This window comes from Pecten maximus, chromosome 16, assembly GCF_902652985.1.
Source record: "Pecten maximus chromosome 16, xPecMax1.1, whole genome shotgun sequence".
In the NCBI taxonomy this organism is placed as follows: Eukaryota; Metazoa; Mollusca; class Bivalvia; order Pectinida; family Pectinidae; genus Pecten; species Pecten maximus.
In genome coordinates, this window is record NC_047030.1 from 8,421,116 (window position 1) to 8,436,530 (window position 15,415).

Genomic DNA, 15,415 nt, shown 5'->3' on the forward strand with positions numbered 1-15,415 from the left:
TGCCCATTGTCGCAATGACTTCCGTATGCAGACGAGTTGTTTATTATATATTTCCTATCATGACTTCCAGCAGGCGATGTTCTCACAGCTGAAATATGTCCCAGGTGCCAGGCAGGGCTTTAGAAGCGTAAAATTAATTCTGTTGATTTCAATTCTCGGTCAGAAAAAAGTATGAGGAAAAGTACGAGTAGTTTCTTCCTAAATGGTGTGAAGGGCACAAGTGGTTGAGGTTTGACGCTAGGCGGTAACCTGGTAATTCATGTCCATTCTTTGATGATTTTATTAGTGAAGAAGCAGTCTCGGACGATGTGTTCTCGTTTTCCGAGGAATAAATATCTTAGAGCTGCTGTAGGACATAGTTGCTTCCTGTATCAAACTTTTGATAGAGTTTAAAACTTTGAAATTTTATTGGATACAACTTTGTAATTATTGTTATTGTTGTAACATAGTTTAAAACTTTGAAATGTTATTGCATCATTGTTGAATAAAACATAATTCAACTTTGAAATCTTATTAAAGTGGACTTTGACTTCTTTTCTATAGGCAGGCTTTTTGTCTGGTCTGGTAAATATTTCCATTTCACCAGAACGACTGTTATCTCCAATTTTTTTTTAAATATCATTGATAAAGTCATATCTTTCGTAACCATACTTCTTCTACTCCGGACTATTTCAGTAAAATATCTCCTTAACGAGTGGACTCTAGGTTTATGTGACAGGAACCACCAAAAGAAGTGATTTAATTAAAACTTTGTCATAATAAGACACATTTTCTCAGGTGTACGTCATGCATAGAGTTTATTTATTTCTGGAGTCCTCCCGTAGGATACATATCTTACTGGACCGGAATAGCCCTCATTAAAGATTCGGCTTCTTGGTCTTGTTTTCATCATCAAAATTTGTCAACTTAAAATTTTCCATGGGAAAGCATTTGTTCATTATTGAGGAACAATCTTTGTTTAAGGAACTTTCCTTTTTGGAATGCTTTCCTATGGGAAATTTGAAGTTAAGGAATGTTGATGAAATTGGGCCCTGGAACTAAATTTGTATTCTGTTGAAAATAATTGATAGCTGAATTTCTTGTTTTTTTTAGGTAGAATTGTGCCATCTAGGTATAAACAAGCCGCCGCCTCACATTCTTTGTTTGTAGACAAGGTAAGGATGCATGCATCAAATTGTCCTGTTCTATTGGGATTTATTATTCTCCATTAAATTGGAAATCTAACATGTCTGAGCATTCCAAAGACTAAATCTCAAAGTGGTAATAGAATAGGTTTTGATTCATCTCACCCAATCTTTAGATTTCCTCTTATCACATCAAAAGTGGAAATAAATGGTCTGTAAACAAAAGCATTAGGTTATGGGACTATTGAAACTTTTTTGTTTAAATTGAATCATTTTTGGATAATCAGTGAATATCATATTAAATAATTTGAATTAAACTGTATTTTAATTTTCAATGTTGATCTAATGTACATTCAAAATTTTAAAGTCAATGAAGCATGAAAAATCTGGCAAAGGTAGTAAGAGTATGGATGTTCCCCAGCAAACACGCCCGACTAATCGGCAAACAAAGACCAAGAAGTCTGCTCTCTCGATGATTACGCGGGAGAGAGAGCGTCCCCGTACACCAGACAACTCCCACCTGTCTACAGGGGCCAAGACTTCCACACCAACAATGGACAGTTCTATCTTCCCCACAGAGATTGATGCCTCGGCTATACAGGCCGATGGTTCTATCCTGTCTACAGGTAGGTTACTACTGATTTATCATCCTATCAAGTTACCCGGTTTGATAAATTAATAGACAGATATGAAATCAATGTTTTCACTGATAAATGTTCCGCCAAGTGATGTAATTTTCTCTCCTGTGACAAAAAATTGCAAAAATGAGACTTTGGTGTTACTTTTCCAGCAGCAGCATCATCAACATTTCTCTTTTAAGGTTTTGCATTTGGATTCTTTGCTAAAAAGTTGTACTTTAACCAAACTTGGTATATAGTTTGATCATATAGTGGACATATCAAAACTCAAACCATTTGTTATAGTGTAATACCCACTTTTAATACCATTATTATTAATTCTAAATATCAGGTAGGGGCCGCGGTGGCCGAGTGGTTAAGGTGTCCCGACACTTTATCACTAGCCCTCCACATCTGGGTTGCGAGTTCGAAACCTACGTGGGGCAGTTGCCAGGTACTGACCGTAGGCCGGTGGTTTTTCTCCGGGTACTCCGGCTTTCCTCCACCTCGAAAACCTGGCACGTCCTTAAATGACCCTGGCTGTTAATAGGACGTTAAACAAAACAAACCAAACAAACCAAACATCTAAATATCAGAATTCTTATCCAGTACTTTTTTCCCCGACTTGCATGCTCAGGTGACCCTTTGTCAGTTCCCAAATCTATCAAAGATGCTCCCTACCTGTGTCAGTTTGTGTTGCTCTGGAGACTACAAAATGGACCAATCTGTGCTGATGCTTGTGCAAGACACTTTACCAAAACGGCTCTTGATGGCATGTGACGGGCCTTCCGTATGTTGTGCAATGATGTAGCCACCAACTACTACAGGGAGACCTTGCCTCAAAATGACACTGGCTGTTCATAGGGCATAAACCCAACAAACAAACAGCTGGATTCTATTACTCCATTACTTATAAAGTGTATCATTGGTTGACCAGTATAAATAATTTGGAAACCAAATATTGCCCCAATATGTCTAATTAGCCATGTTTAAAGTTGGTTTTGATTCTAACACCATTTGATCCTCTTGTATTCTTCTGTTATCAAGGGTTTTGATAATTCTACACTTGCAGGACACAGGTCACATTTGATTAGAACACCATCCAAAGATGGAGGCAAAAGGGACATTCGAGCTGACCTGAGAGACATCCATGATCCTTTCTCTCAGTCTATCCTGTCCAATGCCTCTCTTATGTCGGACATGATGGATGTCTCCAATAGGAAGCAATCTGTCAAAGTCAGTACCATATTTGTTTCATAAGTTTGTTATCACTTTTTTTTCTCGCAAAGATTTTTCTTAGATTTTTATTTAACTTCATATGAAGATTTTCCTACTTACCAAATGATTAAGAATAAAAGAAGGGAAAAGTAAAGAAAATGTCAAGTTTTACATTGAACCAATAAAGATCCTTCAATGATGGGTGCCAAATCCTATTTCAATATCTTTTTGATGATTTTTGCTGTTGATGTTATATCACAATGTCTTGTTCTAATGAAATTTAAGCATGATCATGTTACTATCAATATTCTAAAGTTCACTAAATGTGTTTTTAGATATTCCCTTTGATATGGTAATTATCTGATAGACAGTCAACACTAACAGTTATAGTAATCAAAACCACGCATTATATTTCCGAGTTGGTTGACATGTCTGTTATAAGTTGCCTGAGATGTATTAACTTGTTAGAATATTGGCACTGTTCAGAATAAAATCCAAATTTCAAATTTGTTAAATTATACATATGGGGAAGTTGCATTCTCCTATCAATAAGATTATTTCTTTTGACCTATTTGGAGTTTATTCTGTTGCCTTATAGACATCAATACTTTAGTCCCATAGAATCACCACTGATGAGTCCTGGAGGAACAGCTGTATGGCGCAGTTTGATTTACTTTAGCTCAGCAGTATCTCTCTCTCTTTTAGTATTGACAGGTGCTAAACATGTATTTACTTTGATATCTTGAGTGTCTCTGTATGATCATTTAAAAGCAGTTTTTGATGTGGTATTGTGGTTATATGTTCCCAGACTCAACTGTCTAAGCTGACCCAGGGTCAGATGGACCTCCTGTACATGCGATATGTCCAGTGGTTGTACCTCTACAGCAAGGCTAAGAAGTCCAGAGAAGAACAGGAGAAACGAGAAATGGTAGGTCTGGTAAAACATATTTCAGCAATCATAGATGCTCCTGCATTTACTTGAAACTTTCTGAGGGATTAAAGTCCTTTGTAATTGTGTGAAGTTTGATAACAATCCTTTGTTTTTTATTTATTTTTTTATTTTTTTTGTTACTCATATATGAACTACCATCTCAAACAATTATTTTGCTGTAATAGAGTATCTACCATTATTTTGTTTTATGAACTAGGCCCAGCTAAGCAGTCTACATGAAGAGGTGGAGAAACTCCGTAAGAAAAAACATGACTTGGATATCCGACTAGAGCGCCAGAAACATTTGAACTTGGTGGACGATCAAGTCGATCAACAGGTCAGTATATATTATGTACATTTACACAAACAATAAAATCCAAGGAAGTTTGATTAAGTGGACCATAAGGATTTTTTGGTTTCTTTTAATACATCTTCTAACCTATTTAAGATTTATTTATAGTAAGTGAGAATGTTATCTTAATAAGGTTTTGTAAAATTGACAATAATTCTTGCTTTCATATTGCGTAGTGTAAAACAAAGAACGTTAGCTACCTTGGTATTGTGTTCTTAAAGCATTCGACACCAGGGGAAATAATCCTGTAGTTTTCCTATCATGGTTCCTCCATAGTAAATATTGCTGTTGGGTTTGTAGCGCCAGTTACTTGGACCAATTGTTGCCAATCTACCTAAGTTGTCAAAGGAATATGAGAGTTTAGCCCATGCTCTGGACACCACTCGTCACCAGATCCCTACCCAGGGCGTTTATCTCCCTGACGACGAGGAACAACTCCAAAGTAGGTTAATTTGCTAAATGTCAAAAAGATTAGCCCAACAGGGTGAATTTGTTCAAACAGACGTCATACGCTATTTCGTTTTGACGTCATGAAAATTACGAAGACTTTTGGTGCAATACTGTATATTGTATACCACTATGCCCATATTATTTTTGGGTGAAAATGTTCTTTGTATGAGTATCACATTGATAAATATAACACAATGATGTTTGAGAGAAAAATGGCCTGCCAATTAAAATATGTTTGCTTTCTACTTAAAATACTGATAAACCAGGACAGGGAAGCCATAGATAGGAATAACTTTTAGAAAAAAATATTGTTTTCAAACTTAAAAGAGCACCTGTCCCTATAAACGTACCCCCACCTTTTTCAGGAAGAGGATGTGTGTGCTGATTGAAATATATAAAACATTTCTTAACTCACTGATCTGTCAATATAATCTTCAGCCTTTAACCAAAGACAAATATAATCTTCAGTCCTTTAACCAAAGACCGATATAATCTTCAGCCTTTTAACCAAAGACCGACATGATCTTCAGCCTTTTAACCAAAGACCGGTATAATCTTAAGTCTTTAAACCAAAGACCGATATAATCTTCAGTCTTTTAACCAGAGACCGATATAATCTTCAGCCATTTAACCAAAGACCGATATAATCTTCAGCCATTTAACCAAAGACTGATATAATCTTCAGTCTTTTAACCAAAGACTGATATAAAATTCAGCCTTTTAACCAAAGACTGATATAATCTTCAGTCTTTTAACCAAAGACTGATATAATCTTCAGTCTTTTAACCAAAGACTGATATAAAATTCAGCCTTTTAACCAAAGACTGATATAATCTTAAGTCTTTTAACCAAAGACTGGTATAATCTTCAGCCTTTAAACCAAAGACTGATATAATCTTCAGTCCTTGGTTAAAAGACTGATATAATCTTCAGCCTTTTAACCAAAGACCAATATAATCTTCAGCCTTTTAACCAAAGACCGATATAATCTTCAGTCCTTTATCCAAAGACCAATATAATCTTCAGCCTTTTAACCAAAGACTGATATAATCTTCAGTCCTTTAACCAAAGACCGATATAATCTTCAGCCTTTTAACCAAAGACCGACATAATCTTCAGCCTTTTAACCAAAGACCGGTATAATCTTAAGTCTTTAAACCAAAGACCGATATAATCTTCAGCCTTTTAACGAAAGACCGGTATAATCTTAAGTCTTTTAACCAAAGACCGATATAATCTTCAGCCTTTTAACCAAAGATGATATAATCTTCAGTCTTTTAACCAAAGACCGATATAATCTTCAGCTTTTCAACCAGAGACCGATATAATCTTCAGCTTTTCAACCAAAGACCGATATAATCTTCAGTCTTCTAACCAAAAACTAATATAATCTTCAGTATTTTAACCAAAGACCGATATAATCTTCAGCCTTTTAACCAAAGACCGATATAATCTTCAGTCTTTTAACCAGAGACCGATATAATCTTAGCCTTTTAACCAAAGTCTCTATATTGTATTTGCTACATAAAGCTATGTCAATGAATAAAAAATAATTTCCACCCAGATTTCACACAGAAACTTTTCCATGTACATAGTTTTATTAAAGAGGCATTCCTTCATTCGGACATCAGAAACATGTACAATTTCTGTTGATGAATCTATGTCGGAACGATGATTATATGAATGTTTGTGCCTTCATGTAACGAAATTAACGCCGAAATGTACAAGAAATAGTCGCATTGTATTCTGAATGTCTTTGCAGTAATTAGTGATACTTCGGGTTGAATTAAGAATTTTCAGGACTTATCACTCGAAGAACTTTGGTTTATCTTGAGAGTAAAACTGCCTTATTGATGTAAAGATTATAACTTTAACTACTAGGAAAAAATACATATTTTGCACTAAGTTTAATTGTGGTGACCTGAACTTTATTCAAATGAAGGAATGCCCCTTTAAATGTGCCCTTATGTGTTTTTGTCTAAGGGCACAGTGTGCTTATTACCCAATTATATAGAATTCTTGTTTAGTAGGGATAGGCTTTAGAATATTAATTGAAGTATATAATTCTGTGACAGGAAAACTAGAAAAGGAACTGTCAACAAGTGAACAATTGCTGGGCGAGTTATCAGTAATGATCAGACAGCCCGTCACCACAGTGACCGCGATGTCTAAAGCTCTGGCGGCCATGGAGAAAGCTGTGGGTGCCCAAACTCACGAACTCCGACAGTAAGTATGGTATAAGGTCATTATCATCAAAGTCGGAAGGGTGTGGGGTCTCATTGTCATTGAAAACTTGATACCCAAACTCACGAACTCCGACAGTAAGGATGGTATAAGGTCATTATCCTCAAAGTCGAAGGGTATGGGGTCTCAACTCACGAACTCTGACAGTAAGTATGGTATAAGGTCATTATCCTCACAGTAAGTATGGTATAAGGTCATCATCCTCCGACAGTAAGTATGGCATAAGGTCGTTATCCTCACAGTAAGTATGGTATAAGGTCATCATCCTCACAGTAAGGGTGTGGGGTCTCAACTCACGAACTCCGACAGTAAGTATGGTATAAGTCATTATCATCAAAGTCGAAGGGTGTGGGGTCTCAACTCACGAACTCCGACAGTAAGTATGGTATAAGGTCATTATCCTCACAGTAAGGATGGTATAAGGTCATTATCCTCACAGTAAGTATGGTATAAGTCATTATCATCAAAGTGGAAGGGTGTGGGGTCTCATTGTCATTGAAAACTTGATAGATATCTAAACTCACGAACTCCGACAGTAAGTATGGTATAAGTCATTATCATCACAGTAAGTATGGTATAAGGTCATTATCCTCACAGTAAGTATGGTATAAGGTCACTATCTCGACAGTAAGTATGGTATAAGGTCATTATCCTCACAGTAAGTATGGTATAAGGTCATCATCCTCACAGTAAGTATGGTATAAGGTCATTATCCTCACAGTAAGGATGGTATAAGGTCATTATCCTCACAGTAAGTATGGTATAAGTCATTATCCTCAAAGTCGGAGGGTGTGGGGTCTCATTGCCATTGAAAACTTGATAGATACCCAAACTCATAAATTCCAAGTGAAGTATAACTGCACAAATATGGCTTTTTTAAATGGGGTTGGGGGTCATATAATATTACCCATGTCCATCACATTCTGTCATGTCGTGTCGTGTCGTGTCATGTCATGTCATGATGCAATGTAACTAACTACAGGTAATCTCAGGAACTGCCAAGGCATTTATGTCTTACAGACTTTTTCTAGTTTTTTATTAATTTATGTTCATTTTCTGACTTTCCATATACAAATAACATCCCAGGCTTTTCTCAAAATCATGCATTCTGACATTTCATAAGATAATGTGTAAATGTCGAAATTAAACTTCGCTGAAATATTAAAGCACATGTTTTGATTTTGTAAAGGATACATATATAATTATGTAACTGCTTTACATTTAGATAAATTTCTTATTGCATTTCTTTCTCCTCAGATGTACAGAAATGATTTCAGCAACACAAAGCTTGACAATACAAGAAACATCGCTAAGAATACAAGAAATGCAGGCTTAGTGATACAATACAAGAATTGTAGCTATGGATACAAGAAATGCAGGCTTAGCGCTACTATATAAGAACTGTCACTATGGATGCAAGAAATGCAGGCTTAGTGCTTCAATAAAAGAAACGTCGCTATGGATGCAAGAAATGTTGGCATAGTGATACAATACAAGAAATGTCACTACAGATACAAGAAATGTAGGTCTTGACAAACAAGAAAGGTCGCAATGAATACAAGGAAATCAGGCCTAGTGATACCATAAAGAAACATTGCTATGGCTTAAAGAAATATATAGGCTGAACAAACAATGCAAGAAACATCACATAGATAAGGATATTTCGAAAACATCAATTGTTTTTATCTGGATATTTATCTAAGTTGATGTTTGGCAGCTGTGATGACAACTCAATGGAGGTTTCCTGAATTTATTCTTCATGATGACCAAGGTCTACACAAATAAGGAAGGTGACTGTACGTTTATAACATAATAACTATACTTATGATAGAACTTATATAGATGGAAGTCGATACTGAAAAAGAATAACTTTCTCGTTGTGATATTGCTGTACATATGATAACAGTGTATAACTTGTTATCCAGATTCCCGGATGTGAAATATTTATTGAATTTCTATGAATAAAATTCTTAGCACATATATTTATAATTTTCTATTTATTTATTTATTTTTATACTAAGGTAATTTGATATCGACACAGTGTATTGTTGCAGTTCCATAATAACGCCATATCAACTCCGACAATCCCTGGTGTCAAATCCTTTAACTAGCGTACGCCACGATTCCCGCCTGACAAGTCTCGCTCCACATATTCATAATCCGTGGTTACAATATTTAATATGTAAGTGTGAGAAATCCGAGAAATAAAAGGCTTTTTTTTTTGGTTTAATTCCTTTAAATTATTTATTTGACTTATATGTAAATTTACTCGGAGTGTTGGTGCACTGGTGACCAAGGTCAGTTTTCGACTTTGGTGTACCGAGATAGTTATTTCCATAAACAGGAGAGATGCTAGGATTTTGAACACTAGGTAAATATCCTTGGGTAAATTTTGATATGCCATTTCTGAAAAAACAAAGCTGGCAAAATAGCACTACCCTGTAAATTCCTTTATTTCTCCTAGGTTTGGTGTAGTATTGTTGAACTCCTATCAACAGCTATAGCATTTCTCCTTTGGGTCTTATTGATGGTCAAGTACTGTGGATAGACTGATTCAGTACCACAACAATGGTCAAGTACAGTGGATACACTGATTCAGTACCACAACAATGGTCAAGTACAGTTGATACACTGATTCAGTACCACAACAATGGTCAAGTACAGTTGATACACTGATTCAGTACCACAACAATGGTCAAGTACAGTTGATACACTGATTCAGTACCACAACAATGGTCAAGTACAGTTGATACACTGATTCAGTACCACAACAATGGTCAAGTACAGTTGATACACTGATTCAGTACCACAACAATGGTCAAGTACAGTTGATACACTGATTCAGTACCACAACAATGGTCAAGTACAGTTGATACACTGATTCAGTACCACAACAATGGTCAAGTACAGTTGATACACTGATTCAGTACCACAACAAACCAAATAACGCCCTGAAAACATCATCACAACGTAACTAAATTTTGGTGAACAGTAATTATGCAAGATTTTGATATCACTTATTGTAGGTAAATGTATGTTCAACACACTAATAGCTATACAGAATTTGAATTAATTCTTTTAAAGACAACTTGAAAAAGATACAAGAAGCACAGAATATCACATCTTTGACACCAGTCGAAAGTAATAAAATAAAATAAAATTACAATAGTAATTCTCAAATTAATTAGTTTTACTGAGTTCTACAATAGTGTGTGAAGTCGTAACGGTAGGATACTGTTAACAGGGGTTTGTTCAGATGTGGTATTGAATCGCTCTTCTATCTAGTGCTAGTGTTATTTAAGGATGGAATGTCAAGAGACTTGCGGACGACACTATTTAATTACACAACAATATCTAAAAGATCGTTTACAGAAAGAAAAAAAAGAAATTTTCTTCAGCTTTCGCAATTAAAAATTCCAATTAAGGTGATGCTCAGAGACCCACGGTTGATTGCACTACGCTTCGCTACATTTATAAGTGTAGCGTAGCGTAGTGAAGTCAACCGTGGGTCTCTGACAATGGGTGGTGCGATACATACCTAAATGCCACAGGGCGGTCACCACAGGAATTAAAGTTACAATTCAACAACCAGAAACGGATGTTTAAAAAAAACGCTTTACAATCGATTCTGATGTTGTATCGGTGCATGAATAGACAAAAAATGATGTTACAAATTAAAATTTGACAATTTGATTATAACAACTTTAGTTCCTGACCCCAAGTACCTGTTGGTGTCACTAAGTTGACAAACTTTTGCTCAATCCTAATTATGTTTATGAACTTTGCAATGGCTGGTTGTGCTTATGAAACTGCATTCATGGAGAAAAATGACGTTGGACAAAATAGCTTGACAACAATCACATTTTATACTTTAAAAGACTCGGGGTTTTATTGTTTCATTTTTCTATTGTATTTAGTATACAGGTAAAATATGGGTTATGATTTGTAATTGGCCTACCTTGCAGATTTTTCAAATTCAAGTCTGGCTTCTGTCTTGACCTGGGAATCGTTCCATGTGGGATGGTGCTGTCTGACAAGGTCTTCAGACTTATTGATATACTGCACCTGTGATTTGTCGTAGATGTTCCTGTCAAAAATGGGTCTCCAGCTTTCCCAATCTACAACAGCAAGGCCCGAGAACTCGGCAGCAGGGATTATCCTGTCTATATCGTATTCCACTCTTCTTAAATGTTCCTGTATGTTGGAATTCTGTTTGACAATATAAAATTACTATTATGACACCAACAATAAACGTTAAAAAAAAACAAACAAAAAAAACGTCTACGGCTTCTATCTTCTAAAACATCATCCCCCAAGAATAATGAAAACGAAATCGAGGGCAAAATACGAACAGAAATATAAATTTGCACAAATGCCATAAAACGTACTGTGATAATGAGACCAGGTTCCAGTTTCATTAACGTTCATTAATTCTTAAGAAGATTCCTGAACATACAATTCCCCATAGGAAAGCATTACAGAATTCCAGGAAAGTTTCCTAGTTAAGAGATTTTTTCCTGAAAGCTAATAATGTTCTCTTATGGACAATTTTTATTTAAGGAACGTTGATGAAAACCGGGCCATGTGTTCCGAAGTGTAAGCGTCTTCATCCACGACACCAGTCATGCGTATATTTAGGTCAAATCCGGGTTGGGTAATATCCTCAAATATAAAACTAGGATGGTGGCAACGGAACCAATAGGCTTATCAATAGGCATCTGACATCTACTCCAGGACGACAATCTGTCGTATATATATATTAGGAACTATTGGAAAGGTGATTGTTCATTTCACTATTGTTTTAGTGTCCCTATCTCAGTAGTTTATAAGGCATGTTGTAGGTTGATGTTATAGAATAGAACCGCGAAGTAGCCATACTTGTCAGGATAAAGGTACAGCAACGTGGAGACAGGTACGGAAACGTGGAGACAGGTACGGAAACGTGGATACAGGTACGGAAACGTGGAGACAGGTACAGAAACGTGGAGACAGGTACAGAAACGTGGAGACAGGTACGGAAACGTGGAGACAGGTACAGAAACGTGGAGACAGGTACAGAAACGTGGAGACAGGTACGGAAACGTGGAGACAGGTACAGAAACGTGGAGACAGGTATAGAAACGTGGAGACAGGTACAGAAACGTGGAGACAGGTACGGAAACGTGGATACAGGTACAGAAACGTGGAGACGGGTACGGAAACGTGGATACAGGTACAGAAACGTGGAGACAGGTACGGAAACGTGGAGACAGGTACGGAAACGTGGAGACAGGTACAGAAACGTGGAGACAGGTACGGAAACGTGGATACAGGTACGGAAACGTGGAGACAGGTACAGAAACGTGGATACAGGTACGGAAACGTGGATACAGGTACGGAAACGTGGATACAGGTACAGAAACGTGGAGACAGGTACGGAAACGTGGATACAGGTACAGAAACGTGGATACAGGTACGGAAACGTGGATACAGGTACAGAAACGTGGAGACAGGTACGGAAACGTGGATACAGGTACAGAAACGTGGATACAGGTACAGAAACGTGGATACAGGTACGGAAACGTGGAGACGGGTACAGAAACGTGGATACAGGTACGGAAACGTGGAGACAGGTACAGAAACGAGGAGACAGGTACAGAGACGTGGAGACAGGTACGGAAACGAGGAGACAGGTACGGAAACGTGGATACAGGTACGGAAACGTGGAGACAGGTACAGAAACGTGGAGACAGGTACGGAAACGTGCAAAAAAGTATTAACGCATGAAGTTTAAATGTATAGCTGCGTTTTCAATGACTTTTCATGGCTTTTAATATTCAATGGTTCTTCTTGAAATTTCACAAATTTGTAGTTATTTGCTCTTTCTGATAATATATGTATCATTGTCCGAAGCCAATTTGAAGATTTATTGGACGTTGTATTTTTGTTTTTATTTAGCAACGTTATTATTACTTTTGTTTCGATGTATGTAGGAAAATTGTGTATGGAATATATAGAGAAAATCAATAAAATCCAAAAAGTCATCAAAACTCATTGAAAAGTTAAAATGCATGAAATATAAAGGGAAAAAACTATGTCCCAACACATTGTTCACGTCTCTATATATTACATTTAAAAAGTTCCTGGTATCTAGAGAATAAATAAGTGTCCAGCCTGTTTGAACCACTAAATTATTTCTTCAATTTCAACTTTAGATCAATATTCCAACGTCGATTGTATAAACCTTCATTAATCAAATTAAGTTAAGGACACCTCACTACGATATCCAGACCAGCGACTTACCACAGGGCCAATAGAGAAAGTGACATCTTTGCGTCTATCACCAACAATGTTTATATATCGCAGTTAATCAGTATTCAAATATTCCTGCTAAAAATCACGAATCATTTTGAAGATTTATCTATTTTTCATATGTTCGATGCCAGACCGATGTAAAAATGTCGATAAAACGTCAGAATAATTCGAACTAGTCACTGTCGTGATCTTCAAAAAAGGGAATTCCCTTGTGTAATATACAGTTTAATGTGTCGTCGATAGTTAATAGGACATTTACTTTGGCTGTCTCGATACTAATTTTGAGAACGTCACATTATTTCGATTTTATTTAGATTCACATAATTACTGGGCTTATCTATGGAAACGAGGTCACCATTACTGTCATAAAAAATACGTGACATTACTGTCAAATTGTTGGTGAATATCTGCATGTTATTCTATTTCCCGCTGACAAATGTCGCAGCATTGTAGGGCGCTTCGAAGCTAGTAACACGATATGTACGTATTTTGAGAATTTCTAACTTACTTGGGGTAGTCCACCATTAATAGCCGATCCATTGCTCAAGTATTTTGGATACAATCCCGGGGTTGGCTCATAAAATAGAACAATCTCTTTACCAAGGAACGATTGGTTTTCATTATGTATGATGCCGAATTGAGACAAATTCAGAAAGATGTTGAATTTCTCTTGGCAGACTACAGAAGGCACATTCCACACGACAGCGAAGGGTACCGTCGTAAGGTTGGGAGTGGTGTGAGGTAGCAGTCCAAAATACAGTCGTATTTGGGCAAGCAGGGTGATGATGAACTTGGCAATACTAGATACATCCATTGTCGTTTGTGTATGGCCGACTGAAGTACTCGTCCAATATCAACATCCGGTAACAGATAACATACCCGTGATAGTCGTCTTAAGTATGGTTATCTTTTGATATGTAAACGTCAGTCGTAGTAATGTATAGTTAAATTTTGATGACAAACTCTTGGTAGTTGTTCAAAGTATGGTTAACATGCCCGTATTAGTCGTTGTGTAAAGTATGGTTAACTTTTGTTAATATACTCTTGGTAGACGTATAAAATATGGTTAACTTTTGTTAATATACATTGTACCCTTGGTAGTCGTATAAAGTATGGTTAACCTTTGTTAATATACCCTTGGTAGTCATATAAAGTATGGTTAGATTTTTGAAAACATACCTGTGGTTGAAAGTATGGTAAGCTTTTGATAACACCCATGGTAGCCGTTGTTGTGTAAAGTATGGTTAATAGCCATGAGTTTGACTGCATATTTACAGGAAAGGAGGAGAAGCCAAAACAAAAAGAAAGAAAACAACACATTCAGAGCCATAGATGTCCCCAAAAAAATCTTTGCAAGAAAACAAACTGACATTCTCCTCACACTCAAAGTATATTTTAACACCATATCCGTCTGGATAACAAATCATCTGGCAACATATGTAGAAACGAAACGTGTAAGTACGGCCGTAAACAACTCCACGTGTCTCCCTTAAAATGTAGTATTTGTACATTTATTGAATTGGATCATACAATGTAGCGTTTTATGGGATAATATTTGGTCCAGGATTAGGATGCTGTGTGAACCAAGACGTATTGAAGTATGACCTTTTGTCGTTTTTTTGTTGACATGATAAATTGAAAACCCGGTGCTGAGCGGCCTGACATATCCGATTTGAATTTGAAGCCAGATGGACTCAAGCTTAAAACATAGATAAGTCAAACAGGAACAGTTTTAAACTAGTCCCGATTGAAGAAATGTTTCAGGTATCTGTCTTGGTGCAGAAAGGGAATAATATTTGTCAAGCTGTCTTAAAAACGACAGATTCCACATAAAACTTAAGCGCTCTGTTGTAATTCGTCCATGATATACTTAGTGTATAAGGTTTATTTAAAGCAGCAGTTATTACAGCGGTGGATTATGGTTGTTTTTTTTTCTGGGGAAACGTTATAAATACCGTCTCGGTAAACTAGATATCCCACACGGCTATCTCAACCCTACAGGACGAACACGATGCGACCAATACTGTTATTCATCCCTCTACTTGTTCTCGTGACAGTCACGTGCGCATGCACGACGGAAAATCACATAGGTAAGTATACACTGAATTAATTATATATATTGCCTTGCATTATCAATATCCTCTGGTAATTTTGTCGTTTCTTATGTGTCTAATATTCAACTTTG

At 36.6% G+C, this 15,415-nt stretch overlaps 2 protein-coding genes across 2 annotated transcripts; both read left to right on the top strand.

Annotated features, from left to right (window-relative positions):
* Window positions 1-1,092: 1,092 nt before the first annotated feature.
* On the top strand, window positions 1,093-8,918 carry LOC117345038 (HAUS augmin-like complex subunit 8; the record flags this gene model as incomplete). Its single annotated transcript, XM_033907971.1, is given in 8 exon segments — window positions 1,093-1,154; window positions 1,492-1,750; window positions 2,814-2,977; window positions 3,768-3,887; window positions 4,108-4,227; window positions 4,543-4,684; window positions 6,768-6,918; window positions 8,194-8,918. Coding segments are annotated over 8 exon segments (1,097 nt in total), but the record flags the coding sequence as incomplete, so codon positions are not given.
* A 2,558-nt stretch (window positions 8,919-11,476) lies between these two features.
* On the top strand, window positions 11,477-14,562 carry LOC117314598. Its single transcript, XM_033868664.1, has 3 exons — window positions 11,477-11,532; window positions 11,791-12,648; window positions 14,508-14,562. Exons 1-3 carry the CDS (start codon window positions 11,477-11,479, stop codon window positions 14,560-14,562), a joined length of 969 nt encoding a protein of 322 aa, XP_033724555.1.
* Window positions 14,563-15,415: the final 853 nt, after the last annotated feature.

What these genes read in the sequence shown, in the direction of transcription:
- LOC117314598 (XM_033868664.1), top strand. Translation starts at nt 11,477, where the DNA reads ATGGACAATTTTTATTTAAGGAACGTTGATGAAAACCGGGCCATGTGT. An exon ending in CGGGCCATGTGTTCCGAAGT is followed by an intron (nt 11,533 to 11,790) that starts GTAAGCGTCTTC and finishes TTGATGTTATAG; the next exon opens with AATAGAACCGCGAAGTAGCC. An exon ending in GTACGGAAACGTGGAGACAG is followed by an intron (nt 12,649 to 14,507) that starts GTACAGAAACGT and finishes GCATATTTACAG; the next exon opens with GAAAGGAGGAGAAGCCAAAA.